This window comes from Carcharhinus amblyrhynchos, chromosome 9 (assembly GCF_965287045.1).
Source record: "Carcharhinus amblyrhynchos chromosome 9, sCarAmb.v2.hapA, whole genome shotgun sequence".
Classification (NCBI taxonomy): Eukaryota; Metazoa; Chordata; class Chondrichthyes; order Carcharhiniformes; family Carcharhinidae; genus Carcharhinus; species Carcharhinus amblyrhynchos.
In genome coordinates, this window is record NC_137332.1 from 11,308,475 (window position 1) to 11,326,247 (window position 17,773).

Sequence of the window (17,773 nt, forward strand, 5' to 3'; positions counted from 1 at the left end):
CAAACCAGCCTCCCATCCATTGACTCTGTCTACACTTCCCGCTGCCCCAGAAAAGTAGCCAGCATAATCAAGGACCCCACACTTCCCAAACATTCCTTCTTCCCCCTTCTTCCATCAGGAAAAAGATACAAAAGTCTGAGGTCTGAATGGACACACCTTGCATTAAGTTGATCTTTCTCTACACCCTAGCTATGACTGTCACACTACATTCTGCACTCTCCTTTCCTTCTCTATGAACAGTATGATTTGTCTGTATAGCATGCAAAAAACAATACCTTTCACTGTATACTAATACATGTGACAATAATAAATCAAATCAAATCAAAACTGAAGAAAGATGGATCTCCTGAGAATGAAGGTGAATTTCCAGGAAATTCCGAGACTGGAAGATGGACAACATTCAGGAAACCGAATCTGGAAGGTCCGTCTGTAGATACCCCCACGGCTGTGGTGTTGCAGTGGTGCTGGCTGCTTCCAGCCTGAGTTCTGAAGGCATGCCGCATCATTCCAATTGTGTTTCGCAGTGGCATACTTTTCTGATGGCACCGAGGAGAATCGTGCTCAGGTGGTTGGAGCACCATCTGTATCTCTTAAGCATGTCGCAAATGACGTTCACGCCAGCCGTCAGTGGGTTCCAGTGGAAGATCCCACTGTAAATTACCAGGAATAGCTCCTCCCCATCTGGATTTAAAACTGAGATGAGCAGGAACTACTTAGAATCCCTGCAGTGCAGAAGGAGGCCATTCAGCCCAGCAAGTCTGCATCTACCACAATCCCACCCAAACGCTATTCCCGTAACCCCACGTATTTACCCTGCTAATCTTCCTGAAACTGGTCAACTGAGCATGGCCAGGCAACCTAACCCGCACATCTTCAGACTGTGGGAGGAAACCAGAGCACCCGGAGGAAACCCATGCAGACACGGGGAGAATGTGCAGATTCCACACAGACAGTTACCCAGGTCTGGAATAGAACCCGGGTCCCAGGCACTGTGAGGTAGCAGTGCTAACCACTGTGCCACCCATCAATCCCTTCTCGCAGAGGGTGGTGAATTTGTGGAACTCGCTGCCCCATAGCATGGTGGAGCCTGAATCATTAAATAGTTTCAAAAAGGAGATAGATATATTTCCTGTAAATAAAGGGATAAGGGGATATGGGGGACAGGTGGGGGGTTGGATCTGAGATCAGGAAGAGATCGGACTGATCTGATTGAATGGCGGAGCAGGCTCGAAGGGCTGAATTTGTCTACTTCTGATGACAGCAGACGGCGGCTTGGAAGAATTCAACCCATTGACTCTGCTTCCATCAAAGTTTCAGGCAAAGCTCGAGCACGCCATGTTCATTAAAAAAATGTCCTCATCTCTCTCTAGTTCTTTTGACAATTACTTTGATGTGTAATCTGGTTGGCAAGCCAGTACAACCAATGTTTCCTTCACTATTCTACTAAATTCTCTCATCACTTTGAGCACTTCAATTAAACTTCCCTTAACCTTCAGCACCCCAAAGTAAACAATTCCAGATTCGAAATGAAGACTGTCGTCTCCATACAACATCCTTTCATTTTTTTCCGAAGTACATCAAAGTGTTTCGTGCAAGGGAAACGCTTTGCGATGTGGAGACTGATGCTGTGGAGGCAAAAAAAAAACTGAAGCAGCAATCCAACGCGAGATTCCCCCGGAATGAACAGCCAACCGGTGGTGATCTTACTCGAGGGAGGAATGTTGGCCGGGACACAAGGTGAACTTGCAGATCTTCCAACCATTTTGACCCAATGAAACAGCACCTCCAACTAGGCTTTGAATTGGATGGTTAGACTAAAGTCTGCGCCTTTCTAACCTCGAGTCAAATGGACCCACAGCTCTCTGACTCAGAAGAACATAAGAAATAGGAGCAGGAGTAGGCCATCTAGCCCTTCGAGCCTGCCCCGCCATTCAATAAGATCATGGCTGATCTGTCGTGGCTCAGTTCCACATTCCCGCCCTCTCCCCATAACCCTTAATCCCCTCTCTTATCAAAAACCCATCAACCCGCTTCTTAAAAATATTTAGCGAGGCAGCCTCCACCACTTCAACGGGCAGAGAATTCCAGAGATTCACCACCCTTTGAGTGAAGAAGTTCCTCCTCAACTCCATTCTAAACCGCCCCCCTTTATCTTGAGGCTGTGCCCTCTAGTCCTACTGTCCTTTCTGAGCGGGAAGAGTCTCTCCACCTCTATCCTATCCATCCCATTCATCATCTTATACGTCTCAATGAGATCTCCCCTCATTCTTCTAAACTCTAACGAGTACAAGCCTAATTTATTCAGCCTCTCCTCATAGCTCAACCCCCTCAACTCCGACTCAAAAGGAGAAAAGGGAAAGATTTTTCAAAATGGAGGCGGAGAGAGGCGAGTTCTTGCAAGCTGTGCCCAGTATACCTTCTAATTCTATCTTTTACTCTCTTTCTTTGCTTCTAAAGCTTAGTTCTAACTTTTTTAAACTCTCTAACAATGCTCAAAGCAGCCAGAATAATTAAGGACCCCTTGCACTGCGGATATTTTCTGTTCCACCTTCTTCCGTCAGGAAAAAGATACGAAAGTCTGAGGTCACGCACCAACCAACTAACAGCTTCTTCCCTTCTGCCGACAGACTTTTGAACGGACGTATCATATATTAAGCTGCTCTTTCTCTACACCCTAGCTATGACTGTAACACCACTTTCTCCACGGTCACTTTCCCTTCTCTATGAACGGTTTGCTTTGTCTGTATAGTGCGCAAGAAACAATACTTTTGACGGTATGATAATACATGTGACAATAATAAATCAAATCAGATCGAATCAAAGAGTGAAGGCGGCACTTTGGCACCTGAATCTAAAAGTCCGCTGACCTAGTCTGATATTTTTGCAGATGCAGAGAAGCAGTCATTTTAATGGCATTACAACCGAGGAACACAAAGCAGTGAAAAAAAGAAACGGTGTAAGATTTAGCTAGCCCACACACTGAGGCCCAAGTCTGCTGCTAAATAAATAGTCAATACTGCATGTATTACATTCGGAGAATTTTGTCCTTAAGCCGCACTCAACACAACTGTCACAGAAAAAGACAATGTTGTTTCGTGGAAAGCTGAAACCACGAGAAATGCTTGGCCTCAGTCCAGTGAAGAGTGAATGTTCTATTCCTGCAGCGTTACAAAGTAACAAATTACCCCTCTCATTGTATTGGCTGTAATAGATCGTCATTGTAAATCTTAACCCTTCACAACTGGATTCTCCAAGTTGATGCTCTCTAGTCAACGGAAGGAAGATGAAAGGACTTTTCTGAATAGGAATAGCTTACGTTTTTCTTTCTATCTCTGTTTTCTGTCTCTCATGTTCCAATCTCTCTTTCCCTGTCTTTATTTCTCTTTCTGTACTGGATTCATTCCCCCTTGTCCATCACTCCTCAGTTGCTTAGTCCTTCAAACTGGCTGGTTAAGGAGAGGTAGACTCTTGGTCCAAATAAAAGCAAATTACTGCGGATGCTGGAATCTGAAATCAAAAGAGAAAATGCCGGAAAATCTCAGCAGGTCTGACGGCATCTGTAAGGAGAGAAAAGAGCTGACGTTTCGAGTCCAAATGACTCTTTGTCAAAGCATCATCAAAGGGTCATCTGGACTCAAAACGTCAGCTCTTTTCGCTCCTTACAGATGCTGCCAGACCTGCTAAGATTTTCCAGCATTTTCTCCTTTAGACCCTTGGTCTGTTTCTCATCAGGGTCTAACGTGACCCCTCTCACCAACAGGTTTATTTGGAATCATGAGCTTTCGGAGTGCTGCTCCTTCATCAAGTGAGTCAAGAGCAGTGCTCCGAGAGCTCGCAATTCCAAATAAACCTGTTGGACTTTAACCTGATGTTGTGAGACTTTCTACTGTGGCTGGTTAGGCTGGAGTTAGTTTTCTTGGAGTACAGAAGGCTGGAGGGGCAGCTATTTGAGTTGGATAAAATTATGAGGGACATGGATAGATGGACAGGAAGGAAATTTTCCTCTTAGCAGAGGGGTCAATAACCAGCGGGCACGGATTTAAGGTGAGCCGCAGGAGGTTTATCAAAGATGTGAGGAAAATCTTTACACCTGGAGGTGGTGGGAATCTGGAACTCACTGCCTGAGAGGGTGATAGAGGTGGGAACTCTCACAACATTTAAGAAGCATTTAGATAAGCTCTTGAAATGCCATAGCATACAAGGTGATGGGCTAAGGGCTGGAATGGGGCTAGGATAGTTCCTTGATGGCCAGCATGGACATGATGGGCTGAAGGGCCTCTTTCTGTGTGGTATTAATCTATTCCTCTATGAGGCCCGATCAGTAGGCTGTCTCCATCACATGATCACCACTGCTCCCTCACCTCACCCAATCATATAGTAGGTTGCTTAAAGACATAAGACCATAAATCGTAGGAGCAGAGAAGGCCATTCGATCCATCAAGTCTGCTCCATCATTCAATGAGACCATGACTGATCTGATATGATAATCCTCAAATCTACATTCCTGCCTTAACCCCATAAGCCTTGATTCCATTCCTGACATAATCCAGGCATAACTGCTAGGAACAAAAGAACAGGTACGGGCCATTCACCCCTTTGTGTTTAATCTGCCAATAGATTACAACATGGCTGACCTGACCTCATCTTTATTTTTTAAAATTCTTTCATGGGATCTATGTGCCTCTGACAAGGCCAGCATTTATTGCCCATCTCCAATTGTTCTTTAGCTGAGTATCTTCTTCAGAGGGCAGTTAAGAATCAACTACACTGCTGTGGCTCTGGGGTCATATGTAGGCCAGACCGAGTAAGGACGGCAGATTTCCTTCCCTGAAGGATGTTAGCAACCAAAAAGTTATTTACAACAACCGATGGTCATCATGTGGTCCTCTGAGCCCAGCTTTCAATTCCAGATTTTTAAAAATGTAATCAATTGAATATTTTTTATTATTGAACTGGGTTTAAATTCCTCCAGTGCTGTGTCCCCAGGGCATCAGCCAAGGCTTCTACTTTACTAATCTAGTGACACCCATTTACCCTAATATTCACCCGAGCATTATTCCTTATTTCCTGAAACCCATACCTATCAAAGGTTTGGATCCATTTCTCTCATCCAACCAACCAGAACAATCTAGCTAAGCCCATAGTTCCCTGAAATTTATTTGTCAGTATCATAAGTAGGCTTACATTAACACTGCAATGAAGTTACTGTGAAAATCCCCTAGTTGCCACACTCCGGTGTCTGTTCGGGGACACTGAGGGAGAATTTACACGGCCAATGCACTTAACTAGCACTCTTGGACTGTTGGAGGAAACCAGAGCACCCAGAGGAAACTCACGCAGACATGGGGGGAATGTGCAGTCTCAACATCGACAGTGATCCAAGCCAGGAGTTGAACTTGGGCCCCCAGCGCTGTGAAGCAACAGTGCTAAGCACTGTGCCACTGTGCTGCCCAAACTGAGTGGCAGTAAAGAGTAAAGCACACATTGCTGTGGGTGTGGAATCACATGTAGGCCAGACCAGGTAAAGACGGCAGATTTCCTTCCCTTAAGGGCATAATGAGCCAGGTGGACTGGGGAAAAGGGAACTGTGAGGAACTCGTCCATTTCATAGAATTCTACAGTGCTGAAGGAGGCCACTCAGCCCACTGGGTCTCTGCTGACCACAATCCCTATCCACATAACCCCATGCATTTACCCTAGCTAGTACCCCTGACACCTAGGGATAATTTAGCATGGCCAATCCTCCTAACCAGCACATCTTTGGAGTGTGGGAGGAAACCAGAGCACCTGGATGAAACCCGTGCAGACACGGGGAGAACGTGCAGACTCCACACAGACAGTGACCCAAACTGGGAATTGAACCTGCATGCCTGGTGCTGTGAGGGAGCAGTGCTAACCACTGTGCCAGCGTGCTGCCCATTTGTTCAGGAAGAGAATAATTAACCTTTTGTTTTTGAATGTCGAAGGCCCCACATGTTTGCCTTAATATTACTGACGATGAAGACCCAATCGTTGCTGTTTCTGGGAGCTTGCTGTGCGATTTGGGACATCCCGAGGCCGTGTCGGGTGCTATGAAAATACACATCTTTCCTTCCTGCGCAGCAGCTCATTGTTTGTTTGTGCTCTGCAGAATCCTTCATTAGAAACTAAAGTATGGTTTCCTGGGACAAGGTTAAATAAAGAGAGACGCTCTTTCCCCAATTACCAATCTGAGAATGTTGTCTGCGAATATAAATATTAATATGCACATGCGGCAATTAATATTTCACCCGCACTATTTGGCTAAGGTGAGGGAGAAGCTCATCATTTTCTGCTCAATCAATGAACATTAATAGACAGACACATCCATCTGTACACAGGCCAAGAATGTATCATTCACGTTCAGTTCCCATCAGCTGAGATTGTCTTACATCCATTATATTAAACATGTCAGATAATCAATTTGTGCTGAGTCTTTTCTTGGGAGAAACAAGCCAGTATTTACTAGCACGCAGGAGCCAGTACAAAGGGTATAATGACCCTTTCAGGGACTTTATAACTTGGCTCACAGAGACACATTTTTCCTGCTTAATGCCTGCCAATATATTTGATGATTGCCTCAGTCACGCTGGCTGTGAATCCTAAACATGGCTGGGTCAGTTTATCTTACAGAACCAAACCTGAGCCACACATCAATTCACAATCCTTAACTGAACGTGTCGCCTTCAAATTGTTATGCCAGAAAGAGGAGGAGTCTGACTTGAGGCATGAACCACAGGGTAGGTTCAGATAAAGGACCCCACCCCCGGCCTGTGTGTTTTCACCTGTCTGGAGCATCGACTGAAACACGGTCCCGTTTCCTATCTCGGTCAAGGGTCTCGCGCCATGGCTGCCCCGCTTGGCATCAGTAATTTTGTAGGCCTCAGGATCCTGCCCCTCCCCCAACTCAATGACATCAGGCCACTCCATAAACACGTTTCAGAAATCCTCAAAGAGCAAAAGAAAAACTCTTGACATCATTTGCAGGATTTTAATCCAGTTCTTTCAGAAGGCTAAAAGGTAATGCTGCAGCTTTATAAGACCCTAGACAGGCCCCACTTGAAGAGTACTGTGCGCAGTTCTGGTCGCCTCATTACAAGAAAGATGTGGAAGCTATTGAAAGGGTGCAGAGGAGATTTACAAGGATGTTGCCTGGATTGTGTGGCATGCCTTATGAGGATAGATTGAGGGGGCTTAGTCTTTTCTCCCTGGTGAGACAAAGGATGCGATGTGACCTGGTGGAGGTTTATAAGATGTTGAGAGGTATAGATCGGGAGGATTCTCAGAGGCTATTTCCCCGGGCTGAAATGGTCGCTACAAGCGGACACAGGTTTAAGGTGCTGGGGAGTGGGTACAGAGGAGATGTCAGGGTAAGTTTTTCACTCAGAGGGTGGTGGGTGAGTGGAATTGGCTGTCATCGGTGGTGGTGGAGGTGAACTCATTGGGGTCTTTTAAGTGACTTCTGGATGAGTACATGGGATTTAATGGGATTGAGGGTTATAGGTAGGCCTAGTAGGGAGGGATATGATCAGCACAACTTGTGTGCCGAAGGGCCTATTTATGCTGTAGTTTTCTATGTTCTATGTAATTTCTTAGCTTTGAGCACCATTGTGTTATGTTCAGTCCGGGTATTCTGGGATTCCCACTGGACAGCCTGTAGCTATAATTACAAAGATTTAGAACAGGGTTTTCCACACCTGCCTTATGTGTTTGATTTGATTTGGTTTAATATTGTCACATGTATTGACAGTATTGTTTCTTGCGCGCTATACAGACAAAGCATACCGTTCATGGAGAAGGAAAAGAGAGCGTGCAATCATAGCTAGAGAAAGATCAACTTAATGCGAGGTAGGTCCATTCAAAAGCCTGACAGCAACGGGGCTCTAGTTGGTTGGTACGTGATCTCAGACTTTTGTCAAATGAGGAACAGTTGAGGACTCTGGGTCTGTACTTGTTGGAGTTTAGAAGGATGGGGGGGATCTTATTGAAACTTACAGGATACTGCAAAGCCTGGATAGAGTGGATGTGGAGAGGATGTTTCCATCAGTAGGAAAAACTAGAACCAGAGGGCACAACCTCAGACTAAAGGCACGATCCTTTAAAACAGAGATGAGGAGGAATTTCTTCAGCCAGTGGTTGGTGAATCTGTGGAACTCTTTGCCGCAGAAGGCTGTGGAGGCCAGGTCATTGAGTGTTTTTGTAATAATTCCACAGAGGCAAAAGTCCCGTCACCGAGTTATTTTATTTACACCATACATCTGTACACAGCCAGCTCTCCAGTTGCTCCCTGCTGAATACAGGCTGGGATTCTGACATACCTGCTTTAAATAGGGAGCATTAGGCTCTGTGATTTAACCATTAATTAGGACAGTTCATACTCTAGCAAGCTGACCTCATTAGCCTGGCTGAAGCCATCACCGTCTTTAAGACGGAGTTAGATAAGTTCTTGATTAGAAGGGATCAGGGGTTATGGGGAATAGGCAGGAGAATGGGAATGAGAGAAATATCAGCCATGACTGAATGGCGGAACAGACTCGTTGGGCTGAGTGGCCTAATTCTGCTCCTTTGTCTTATGGTCTTATGATCTATCTTTTTCCCAATGGAAGAAGGTGGAACAGAGTATGTGCATGCACTTTGCGAGTTCTTTGTTTAGTGGTGAATGAATGAGCTGATGTTGTAAAAGGTGTTAAAGAAATGCAAGCCTTTGCTTCCTCTGTAATGGCAACATTGATTGGATCAGATTGAACCTCTCATTTTATCGATTGATTTCAAATCTCAATGTGCACCAAAGTCCAATTGGCTTGATTCACTACGTCAGCTCCTGTTATTCACGATTCACTTCGAGTGACAGCCTCATTGTTTCATCAGTGCAGCGAGCACTTTCGCCAACTAACCGTGTCCCTGAAAAGACTATAATTTACTAATTCTATCTGATTACTGGAGTGGGCAGACTAAGGGTGAGCCACTAATGGCCGCATTGTCTCATTAACAAAATGTTTGATTCCCACTCCAGATGCGATAGGAAAGGTGAATTGATCTGGCAAAATTTTTTTAAATAACTGAATCTAAAGGGAGGTGATGGCCTAGAGGCATTACTGCTAGCTTATTAATCCAGCAACTCAGCTAATATTATGAGGACCCAGGTTCGAATCCTACCACCGCAGATAGTGAAATTTAAATTCAATAAAAAATAATCTGGAATTAAGAATCTACTGAACAACAAAGAGCAAAGGAAATTACAGCACAGGAACAGGCCCTCAAAGCCTGCAATGACCATTCTGCCCGACTGAACTAAAACCCCCCACCCTTCCGGGGATCATATCCTTCCATTCCCACCCTATTGATGTGTTTGTCAAGACGCCCCTTAAAAGTCACTATCGTGTTTGCTTCCACTACCTCCCCCGGCAGCGAGTTCCAGGCACCCACCACCCTCTGTGTAAAAAGCTTGCCTCATACATCTCCTACAAACCTTGCCCGTCACACTTTTGTCCCCTAGTACTTGATTCTTCCACCTTGGAGAAAAAACTTCTGACTATCCAAGCTACCGATGACCATAAAACCATTGTTGATTGTCGGAAAAACCCAGCTGGTTCACTAATTTCCTTTAGGGAAGAAAACCTGCCGGCCTTACCTGGTCTAAGTCTGACTCCAGAGCCACAGCAATGTGGTTGACTTTCAACTGCCGTCCACAGGCAACTTGGGATGGGCAATAAATGCTGGCCCAGCCAGCGGCACCCATGTCCCACGAATGAATAATAAAAAAATCTGAACTGAATGGGGAACTGGAAACGTCTTCTGCAAACCAGAGCTCGCATGCAATACATATTGGAGGTGTGGTAATGTGTGGAGACTCAGAATGTCAGGCATAGAACATGAATTATTCAACTATTCACAACTAAATAATTTGCAATAGAACAGCACAGGTCTGTTCCCAACAACTCCCCAACTCACTCTGCTGACTTCCAGCCTCAAGGATGTAGGGGAGGTGATGGTCTCATGGTATTATCGTTAGGCAATTAATCCAGAAACTCAGCTAATGTTCTGGGGACCTGGGTTCGCATCCTGCCACAGCAGATGATGGAATTTGAATTCAATGAAAAAATCTGGATTTAAGAATCATGGTGACCATGAAACCATTGTCGATTGTCGGGAAAACCCATCTGGTTCATTAATGTCCTTCAGGGAAGAAAATCTGCCGTTCTTACCTGGTCTGGTCTACATGTGGCCCCACAGTCACGACAATGTGGTTGACTCTCAACTGCCCATCCAACAGTAATTGGGACAGGCAATGACTGCTGGCCAGCCAGCGATGCCCATGTCCCACAAATAAATAAACAAAATGTGCTCCCCCATTCCTGATTGGCTGAGGTTCGGGCAGGACCATTCTTGTGAACTTCCTCTGGACCCTTTCCAAGTGTATCCTTCCCTAGCCAGGGGCCCAAAATTGCTCACAATACTCCAAATGGGGTCTAACCAGAGCTTTTTACAGCCTCAGAAGTACATCCCTGCTCTTGTATTCTAGCCCTCTCAACATGAATGCTAACATTGCATTTGCCTTCCTAACTGCAGACTGAACCTGCACGTTAACCTTAAGGGAATCTTGAACAATGACTCCCAAGTCTCTCTGTGTTTCTGATTTCCTAAGCATTTTCCCATTTAGAAAATCGTCTCCATTCCTCCTTCCAAAGTGCATAACCTCACACTTTTCCACATTGTATTTCATCTGCCACTTCTTTGCCCACTTTCCAAACTGTCCAAGTCCTTCTGCAGCAGCACCCCCCCCAACCCCACCACCCCGCCTCCCCCCCCCCCGGCTTCCTCAGTACAACCTGTCCCTCTATATAACTTTGTATCATCTGCAACCTTAGCAATAGTGCCTTCAGCTCCTTCCTCCAAATCGTTAATGCATGTTGTGAAAAGTTGTGGTCCCAACACTGACCCTTGAGGCACAATACTAGTCACCAGCTGCCATCCTGAAAAAGACCCCTTTATCCCCACTCTCTCCCTTCTGCCAGTCAGCCAATCCTGTATCCAGGCCAGGATCTTACCCTTAACACAATGGGCACTTATTCAACAGTCTCCTGTGTGGCATCTTGTCAAAGGCCTTCTGGAAATCTAAATAAATCACGTTCATTGGTTCTCCTTTATCTAACTTCCTTGTTACCTCCTCAAAAAACAGATTTGTCAGACATGACCTCCCCTTGACAAAGCCGTGCTGACTCAGTCCTACTTTGAGAGTCAACCACATTGCTGTGGCTCTGGAGTGACATGTAGGCCAGACCAGGTAAGAATGGCAGATTTCCTTCTCTAGTGAACCAGATGGGTTTTTCCAACAATCGACTCTATCATGTACTTCGATGTATTCCGCAACCTCATGTTTAATAATGGACTCTTGCCAATGATCAAAGTCAGGCTAATTGGCCTATAATTTCCTGTCTGCTGCCTCCCTCCCTCCCTAAACAGTGGTGTAACATTAGCTACTTTCCAGTCCTCTGCTGCCCTCCCTTCCTCCAGTGATTCCTGAAAAATTACTACCCAATGTCTCCACAACTTCCTCAGCTATCTCTCTTAGTATCTTGGGGTGTAATCCTCCAGTCCAGGTGATTTATCCACCTCAGACCTTTCAGTTTCCCTAGAACCTTCTCCTTAGTGATGGCCACTACACTCTCCTGTGCCCCCTGATTCTCCTGGAACTCTGGCATCCCACTGGTGTCTTCCACTGTAAAGACTGATGCAAAGTAACTATTCTATTCCTCTGCTATTGCTTTGTTTCCCATTATTACATCTCCAGCCTCATTTTCCAGTGGTCCAATGGCTATTTTTGCCTCTTTCTTACCTTTTATAAATCCCTAGAACTGCACACAATAATCTAGCTGTGGCCTAACCAGCGTTTTATACAGTTCCAGTAAAACCTCCTGCTCTTAAGCTCAATGTCTTGGCTAATAATGACAAGTAACGGAGTCACCCTTTAGTACGCAGTAAAGGCTAAAGAGAAATTGAACACATTAAGCTTCTCTTGGATGGACTAAATGATGTTCATTGACTGTAATTATTTAATTAACATATTTACAAGCAGCAGATTTGAGTTTCTCTAAGGGAAAGTCTGCAAGATTAAGTGATAAGGGCTGATCTCCCCATGTTGACACGGTGCGTAACTGTTTACCTGTAGCGTTCTGACACTGATGTAGCCAGGGAGTTCCCGGGCCTGCTGAGCCTTGCTGGGATTGGTGAAAACTCTGGTTCTGTTTAGAGCTGTGCTGTGGCTGAGGTAAGGCTGGAGGAGAAGATACGAGCTGTCGTATGTATAACGAACCACTGCCACGAAGAGAGAGACCAGAAGAACCAAACTCACCAGCAGAACCAATTTCCTCTGTCAGGGGAAACAGGAAAACACTGGTTAGTCCGGAAAAACAGCCAAAAGGTTTAAAGTTTATTCGTGTCACAAGCAGGATCATAGAATCCCTACAGTGCAGAAGGAGGCCATTCAGCCCATCAAGTCTACACCAACAACAATCTTACCCAGGCCCTATCCCTGTAACCCCACAGATTTATCCGACTAATCCTTCTAACCTATGCATCCTGGGACACTAAGGGGCAATTTAGCATGGCCAATCAACCTAACTCACACATCTTTGGATTGTGGGAGAAAACCGGACTACCTGGAGGAAATCCACACAGACACTTGGAGAATGTGCAACCTTCACTCGGACAGTGACCCAAGCCGGGAATAGAACTCAGGTCCCTGGAGCTGTGAGGTAGCAGTGTTAACCACTGTGCCACCCAGTAGGCTTACATTAACACTGCAATGAAGTTACTGTGAAAATCTCCAAGTTGCCATACTCCGGCACCTGTTCAGGTACACTGAGGGAGAATTTAGCATGGCCAATGCACCCTAACCAGCATGTCTTTCAGACAGTGGGAGGAAACTGAGGCAAGCAGAGAACGTTCAGAATCTGCACAGACAATGATCCCAGCCGGGAATCGAACCCAGGTCCCTGGCGCTGTGAGGTAGCAGTGCCACCGTACCAGGTTGATTCCAGGGTTGGCAGGATTGATGTATATGGATAGGTTGACTAGGTTAAGATTGTTTTCACTGGACTTCAGACGAATGAGGGGGAAATCTCAGAGATTTATAAAATTCCAACAGGACATAAGAAAGTAAGAAATAGGAGCAGGAGTAGGCCATCTAGCTCCTCGAGCCTGCCCCGCCATTCAATAAGATCATGGCTGATCTGAAGTGGATCAGTTCCACTTTCCCGCCTGCTCCCCATAACCCTTAATTCCCTTATCTATCAGAAATCTATCTACCCGTGACTTAAACATATTCAACGTGGTAGCCTCCACCACTTCAATGGGCAGAGAATTCCAGAGATTCACCACCCTTTGAGTGAAGAAGTTCCTCCTCAGCTCTGTTCTAAACTGCACCCCTCGCCTCTTATTTTGAGGCTGTGCCCTCTAGTTCTGGTTTCCTTTCTAAGCAGAAAGAATCTCTCTGCCTCTACCCTATCTAGCCCCTTCATTATCTTGTAAGTCTCTATAAGATCCCCCTCAGCCTTCTAAACTCCAACGAGTACAGGCCCAGTCTATTTAATCTCTCCTCATAAGCTAACCCTCTCAAGTCCAGTATCAGCCTGGCGAACCTTCTCTGTACTCCCTCCAAGACCAATAAATCCTTTTGCAAATAAGGGACCTGACAGGGTAGATGCAGGGAGGATGTTCCCGATGGTGGGGGAGTCCAGAAATAGGGGTCACAGTCTGAGGATACAGGATACCGGAGTTGAGGGGGTTGAGCTATGAGGAGAGGTTGAATAAACTAGGCTTGTACTCGTTAGAGTTTAGAAGAATGAGGGGAGATCTCATTGAGACGTAAAAGATGATGAATGGGATGGATAGGATAGAGGTGGAGAGACTCTTCCCGCTCAAAAAAGACAGTAGGACTAGGGGGCACAGCCTCAAGATAAAAGGGGGGCGGTTTAGAACGGAGTTGAGGAGGAACTTCTTCACTCAAAGGGTGGTGAATCTCTGGAATTCTCTGCCCGTTGAAGTGGTGGAGGCTGCCTTGCTAAATATTTTTAAGACGCGGGTTGATGGGTTTTTGATAAGAGAGGGGATTAAGGGTTATGGGGAGAGGGCGGGAAAGTGGAACTGAGCAGCGACAGATCAGCCATGATCTTATTGAATGGCGGGGCAGGCTCGAAGGGCTAGATGGCCTACTCCTGCTCCTATTTCTTATGTTCTTATGTTCTTAGACCATTTAGGATGGAGATGAGGAGACATTTCTTCACCCAAAGAGTGGTGAGCCTGTGGAATTCATTACTACAGGAAGTAGTTGATGCCAAAACATTGAATGCATTCAGGAGCTGACTAGGTACAGCATTTGTGGCAAATAGGATCAAAGGTTATGGGAAGAGAGCAGGATTACGCTATTGAGTTGGACGATCAGCCACGATCGCAATGAATGAAGGAGCAGGCTTGATGAGCCGAATGGCCTCCTCCTGCTCCTATCTTCTATGTTTCTGTATGCCACCATTGTGCCATCATGCCACCATAGGGTGAAAATTCTTCACAAAATGTGAATAAAGGGAGCCTGTTCTGCCATTCATTTCGATTATAGTTGATGTAGATCTGAATTTAATTTAGCCACCTTTGTTCCATAACCCTTTCCTAACAAAGACTTACCAATCGCATTTCCGCACTTAGGCCAACAGTAGATTTTAAGCTCCCGCTGGGTCTGGGATCAGAGGTGGGCAATGCTGAAGATTAGCCCCAGTGCTGGGCATGTGGCGGCCAGCTGCTTAGGCTGATTGATGGCCTACTAAGTCCAACTAGTGGAAAGATTTGCCAGTCATCTTCCAGTTGTGCCCCCAGCCCTCATGGGACCGATGCCTGGAGTTGAGTGTCCACCCAGAAGGAAAAACCAGTGAAACTTGGGGAATGAGTAGAACTGGTCCAAACTGATGTGAAGTGGAGCTCCAGTTTGAACCAATACCAGCCACTTCCCAGGTTTTACTGGTTTTCCCTGCTGGACAGCGCCCCAGCCTGCATATATGCAAGACCAGTCTCAGACCGCGCTATGGGGGTGTTCCCTCCACAGTGCTGCCCTGGCTGATTCATCTCTTTAATACTGAAACATCTCACAAGGTTGGAGAGCGAGAGGGCACCTCCATGATGCAGCACCCTCTCAGTTACTAATCCAGTAGGGAAGCCTGCTGCTCCTGCCTGGCCAGGAGGCCACAGTACAGTGGTTAGCACTGCTGCCTCACAGCGCCAGGGACCCAGGTTCGATTCCTGCCTCGGGTCACTGTCTATGTGGAGTTTGCACATTCTCCCTGTGTCTGCGTGGGTTTCCTCTGGTGTCCTCCCACAGTCCAAAAAATGTGCGGGTTAGGTTGATTGGCCATGCATTGCCCCTTAGTGTTAGGGTGACTAGCAGGGTAAATATGCAGAGTTAGAATGGTGGGATTGTCATTGCTGCAGGCTCAATGGGTCAAATGGCCTCCTTCTGCTCTGTAGGGTTTCTATTCTAAGTGATTTGATTTATTATTTTCACGTGTATTAGTATACAGTGAAAAGTATTGTTTCTTGTGTGCTATACAAAGCATAAGTGCTTTTGAAATATAGGCACTGCTGTAATGTTGGAAAGGGAACACCTGTATCCATGCAATACACCAGGGGTTTGTGAGTCTCAGCCTAGACTATGTCAGCATCAAGATGCTCCTAACTCTGGGACTTGATCCTGTAACCTTCAAGCTCAGATAGTAAGACAACCACCAGTGAATCCGCTGCTGACAGAGTTCCAGCTGCAAAGTGAAATGTTAAACGTACGGGCGAAAGGAAGAGTCAGGCATGCTGATAGGGGGGAGATCAAATAAGTAGAGTGGGCGGAGGCTCGTGTGGAGCTGAACCACAGGCAGAGCGAGGTTGAATATTTACTCTAAATCCTAGGCAATAGACAGGACTGTATCACAGAAATATCCAACAAGGAAGGCCGAGCGCCATCGCTGTCTCTCTTCATGACAACACCTTTGTATTCTTGCAACCTTTCCCCAACCGACGCTCACACGGGAGTCTCTGAAGTTTGACTGATGTTCCCTGTGACAACTGGGAGCGAGAGCAAGGTGCAGTGAGCGTGATTGAAAGAGGCAGTGCTGTTCCAGCTTTAAAAGATGCCTGCAGGCTATCTTACAGCAAGTGGCTCTTACAGCAAGTGGCTCAAGTCTATCATTTCACCCTTGGTGAAGGACAGACTTAGCCATTGCTCTGCTCTTTAGTGCGTCAGCCTCAGTTTCATTGGTAACTCTGTTGACCCTCTTTCAGAATGCTGTTGATTCAGGCTTAATCACGCAGTCCAGGCTGATGCTCCACTGCACTACTGAGGGAGTGCTGCACTGTTGATGGCGCATCTTTTAGGTGCATGTCCATCCCATCAGCCCACTCAACTGGCTCCCATTTCACTATGTCAGAAAATATCAGGGACGGTCTCCCCAGTGTCCTGACCAACACTCAGCCCTCAGTAAACATTACAAGGAATCAGATTATCCCGATATGATCTCTTCACTGTTTGCGGGATCTTGCTGCGCATGAATTGACTACTTCCTTTCCCAAAAATCACAGGAGTGGCTGCCAGCAAGCATGAGGCTGTGCTCCGTGGAATATCCTGAGGGGACCTGCCATGACAGATGCTGAAAGGATGTTTTCCTCAGGGTGGGTGTGAGAGGGGAGGAGTATAGAACTCGGAGACATGTTTTAAAAATTAGGGGTCTCCTTTTTAAGGTGGAGATGAGAAGAATTTTCTCATGCAGGGTGGACACATTGGCACAGCTGCTTCACAGCTCCAGGGAGCCGTGTTCGATTCCCGGCTTGGGTCACTGTCTGTGCAGATTCTGCACATTCTCCCCGTGTCTGGGTGGGTTTCCTCTGGGTGTTCCTGTTACCGTCCACAGTCCAAAGATGTGCATGATAGGTGGAAAGGCCATGGTAAATTGTGCCTTAGTGTCGCAACATGTGGGTTTGGGAGATTAACCCTGGTAAATGCAAAGGGGTAGAGCTTGGTATGATGCTCTTTTAGAGTAAATATTCAACCTCGCTCTGCCTGTGGTTCAGCTCCTCACGAGCCTCCGCCCACTCTACTTATTGGTACAAACCCCTTGGGCCAAATGGCCTCACTCTGCACTGTAGGGAGTCTATTCTAGACAACAAAAAGAAAAAAGAAAATTACAGCACAGGAACAGGCCCTTCGAGTCTCCAAGCCTGCACCAACCATACCATCCGACTTAACTAAAACTGCCTACTCTTCCAGGGACTATATCCCTCTATTTCCATCCAATTCACGTACTTATCAAGGGGCCCCCTAGACGTCACTACCATATCCACTTCCACGACCTCCCCCGGCAATGAGTTCCAGACACCCAATACTCTATGTAAAAAATCAGCCTCGTACATCTCCTTTAAACCTTGCCCCTTCGTAATTGACTCTTCCATCCTGGGAAAAAGCTTCTGACTATCTACTCTGTCCATGCCTCTCATAATCTTGTAGACTTCAATCAAGTCACCCCTCAACCTCCGTCACTCCAGTGAGATCAAACCAAGTTTCTCCAACTTCTCCTCATAGCTAATGCCCTCCATACCAGGCAACATCCTGGTAAATCCTTTCTGTACCCTTTCCAAAGCCTCCACATCTTTCTGGTAGTGTGGCAACCAGAATTGAACACTATATTTCAAGTGTGGCCCAACTAATCTTCCATAAAGCTGCAAC

At 46.1% G+C, this 17,773-nt stretch overlaps 1 protein-coding gene across 1 annotated transcript in view; it reads right to left on the minus strand.

Annotated features, from left to right (window-relative positions):
• Positions 1–17,773, minus strand: part of st6galnac3 (ST6 (alpha-N-acetyl-neuraminyl-2,3-beta-galactosyl-1,3)-N-acetylgalactosaminide alpha-2,6-sialyltransferase 3) — a 230,851-nt gene that overhangs the window by 185,300 nt on the left and 27,778 nt on the right. Inside the window, exon 2 of the mRNA XM_080196500.1 lies at positions 12,182–12,388. Within this exon, the coding sequence (XP_080052626.1) occupies positions 12,182–12,388 (207 nt within the window). The remainder of the gene's footprint in view (positions 1–12,181; positions 12,389–17,773) is intronic.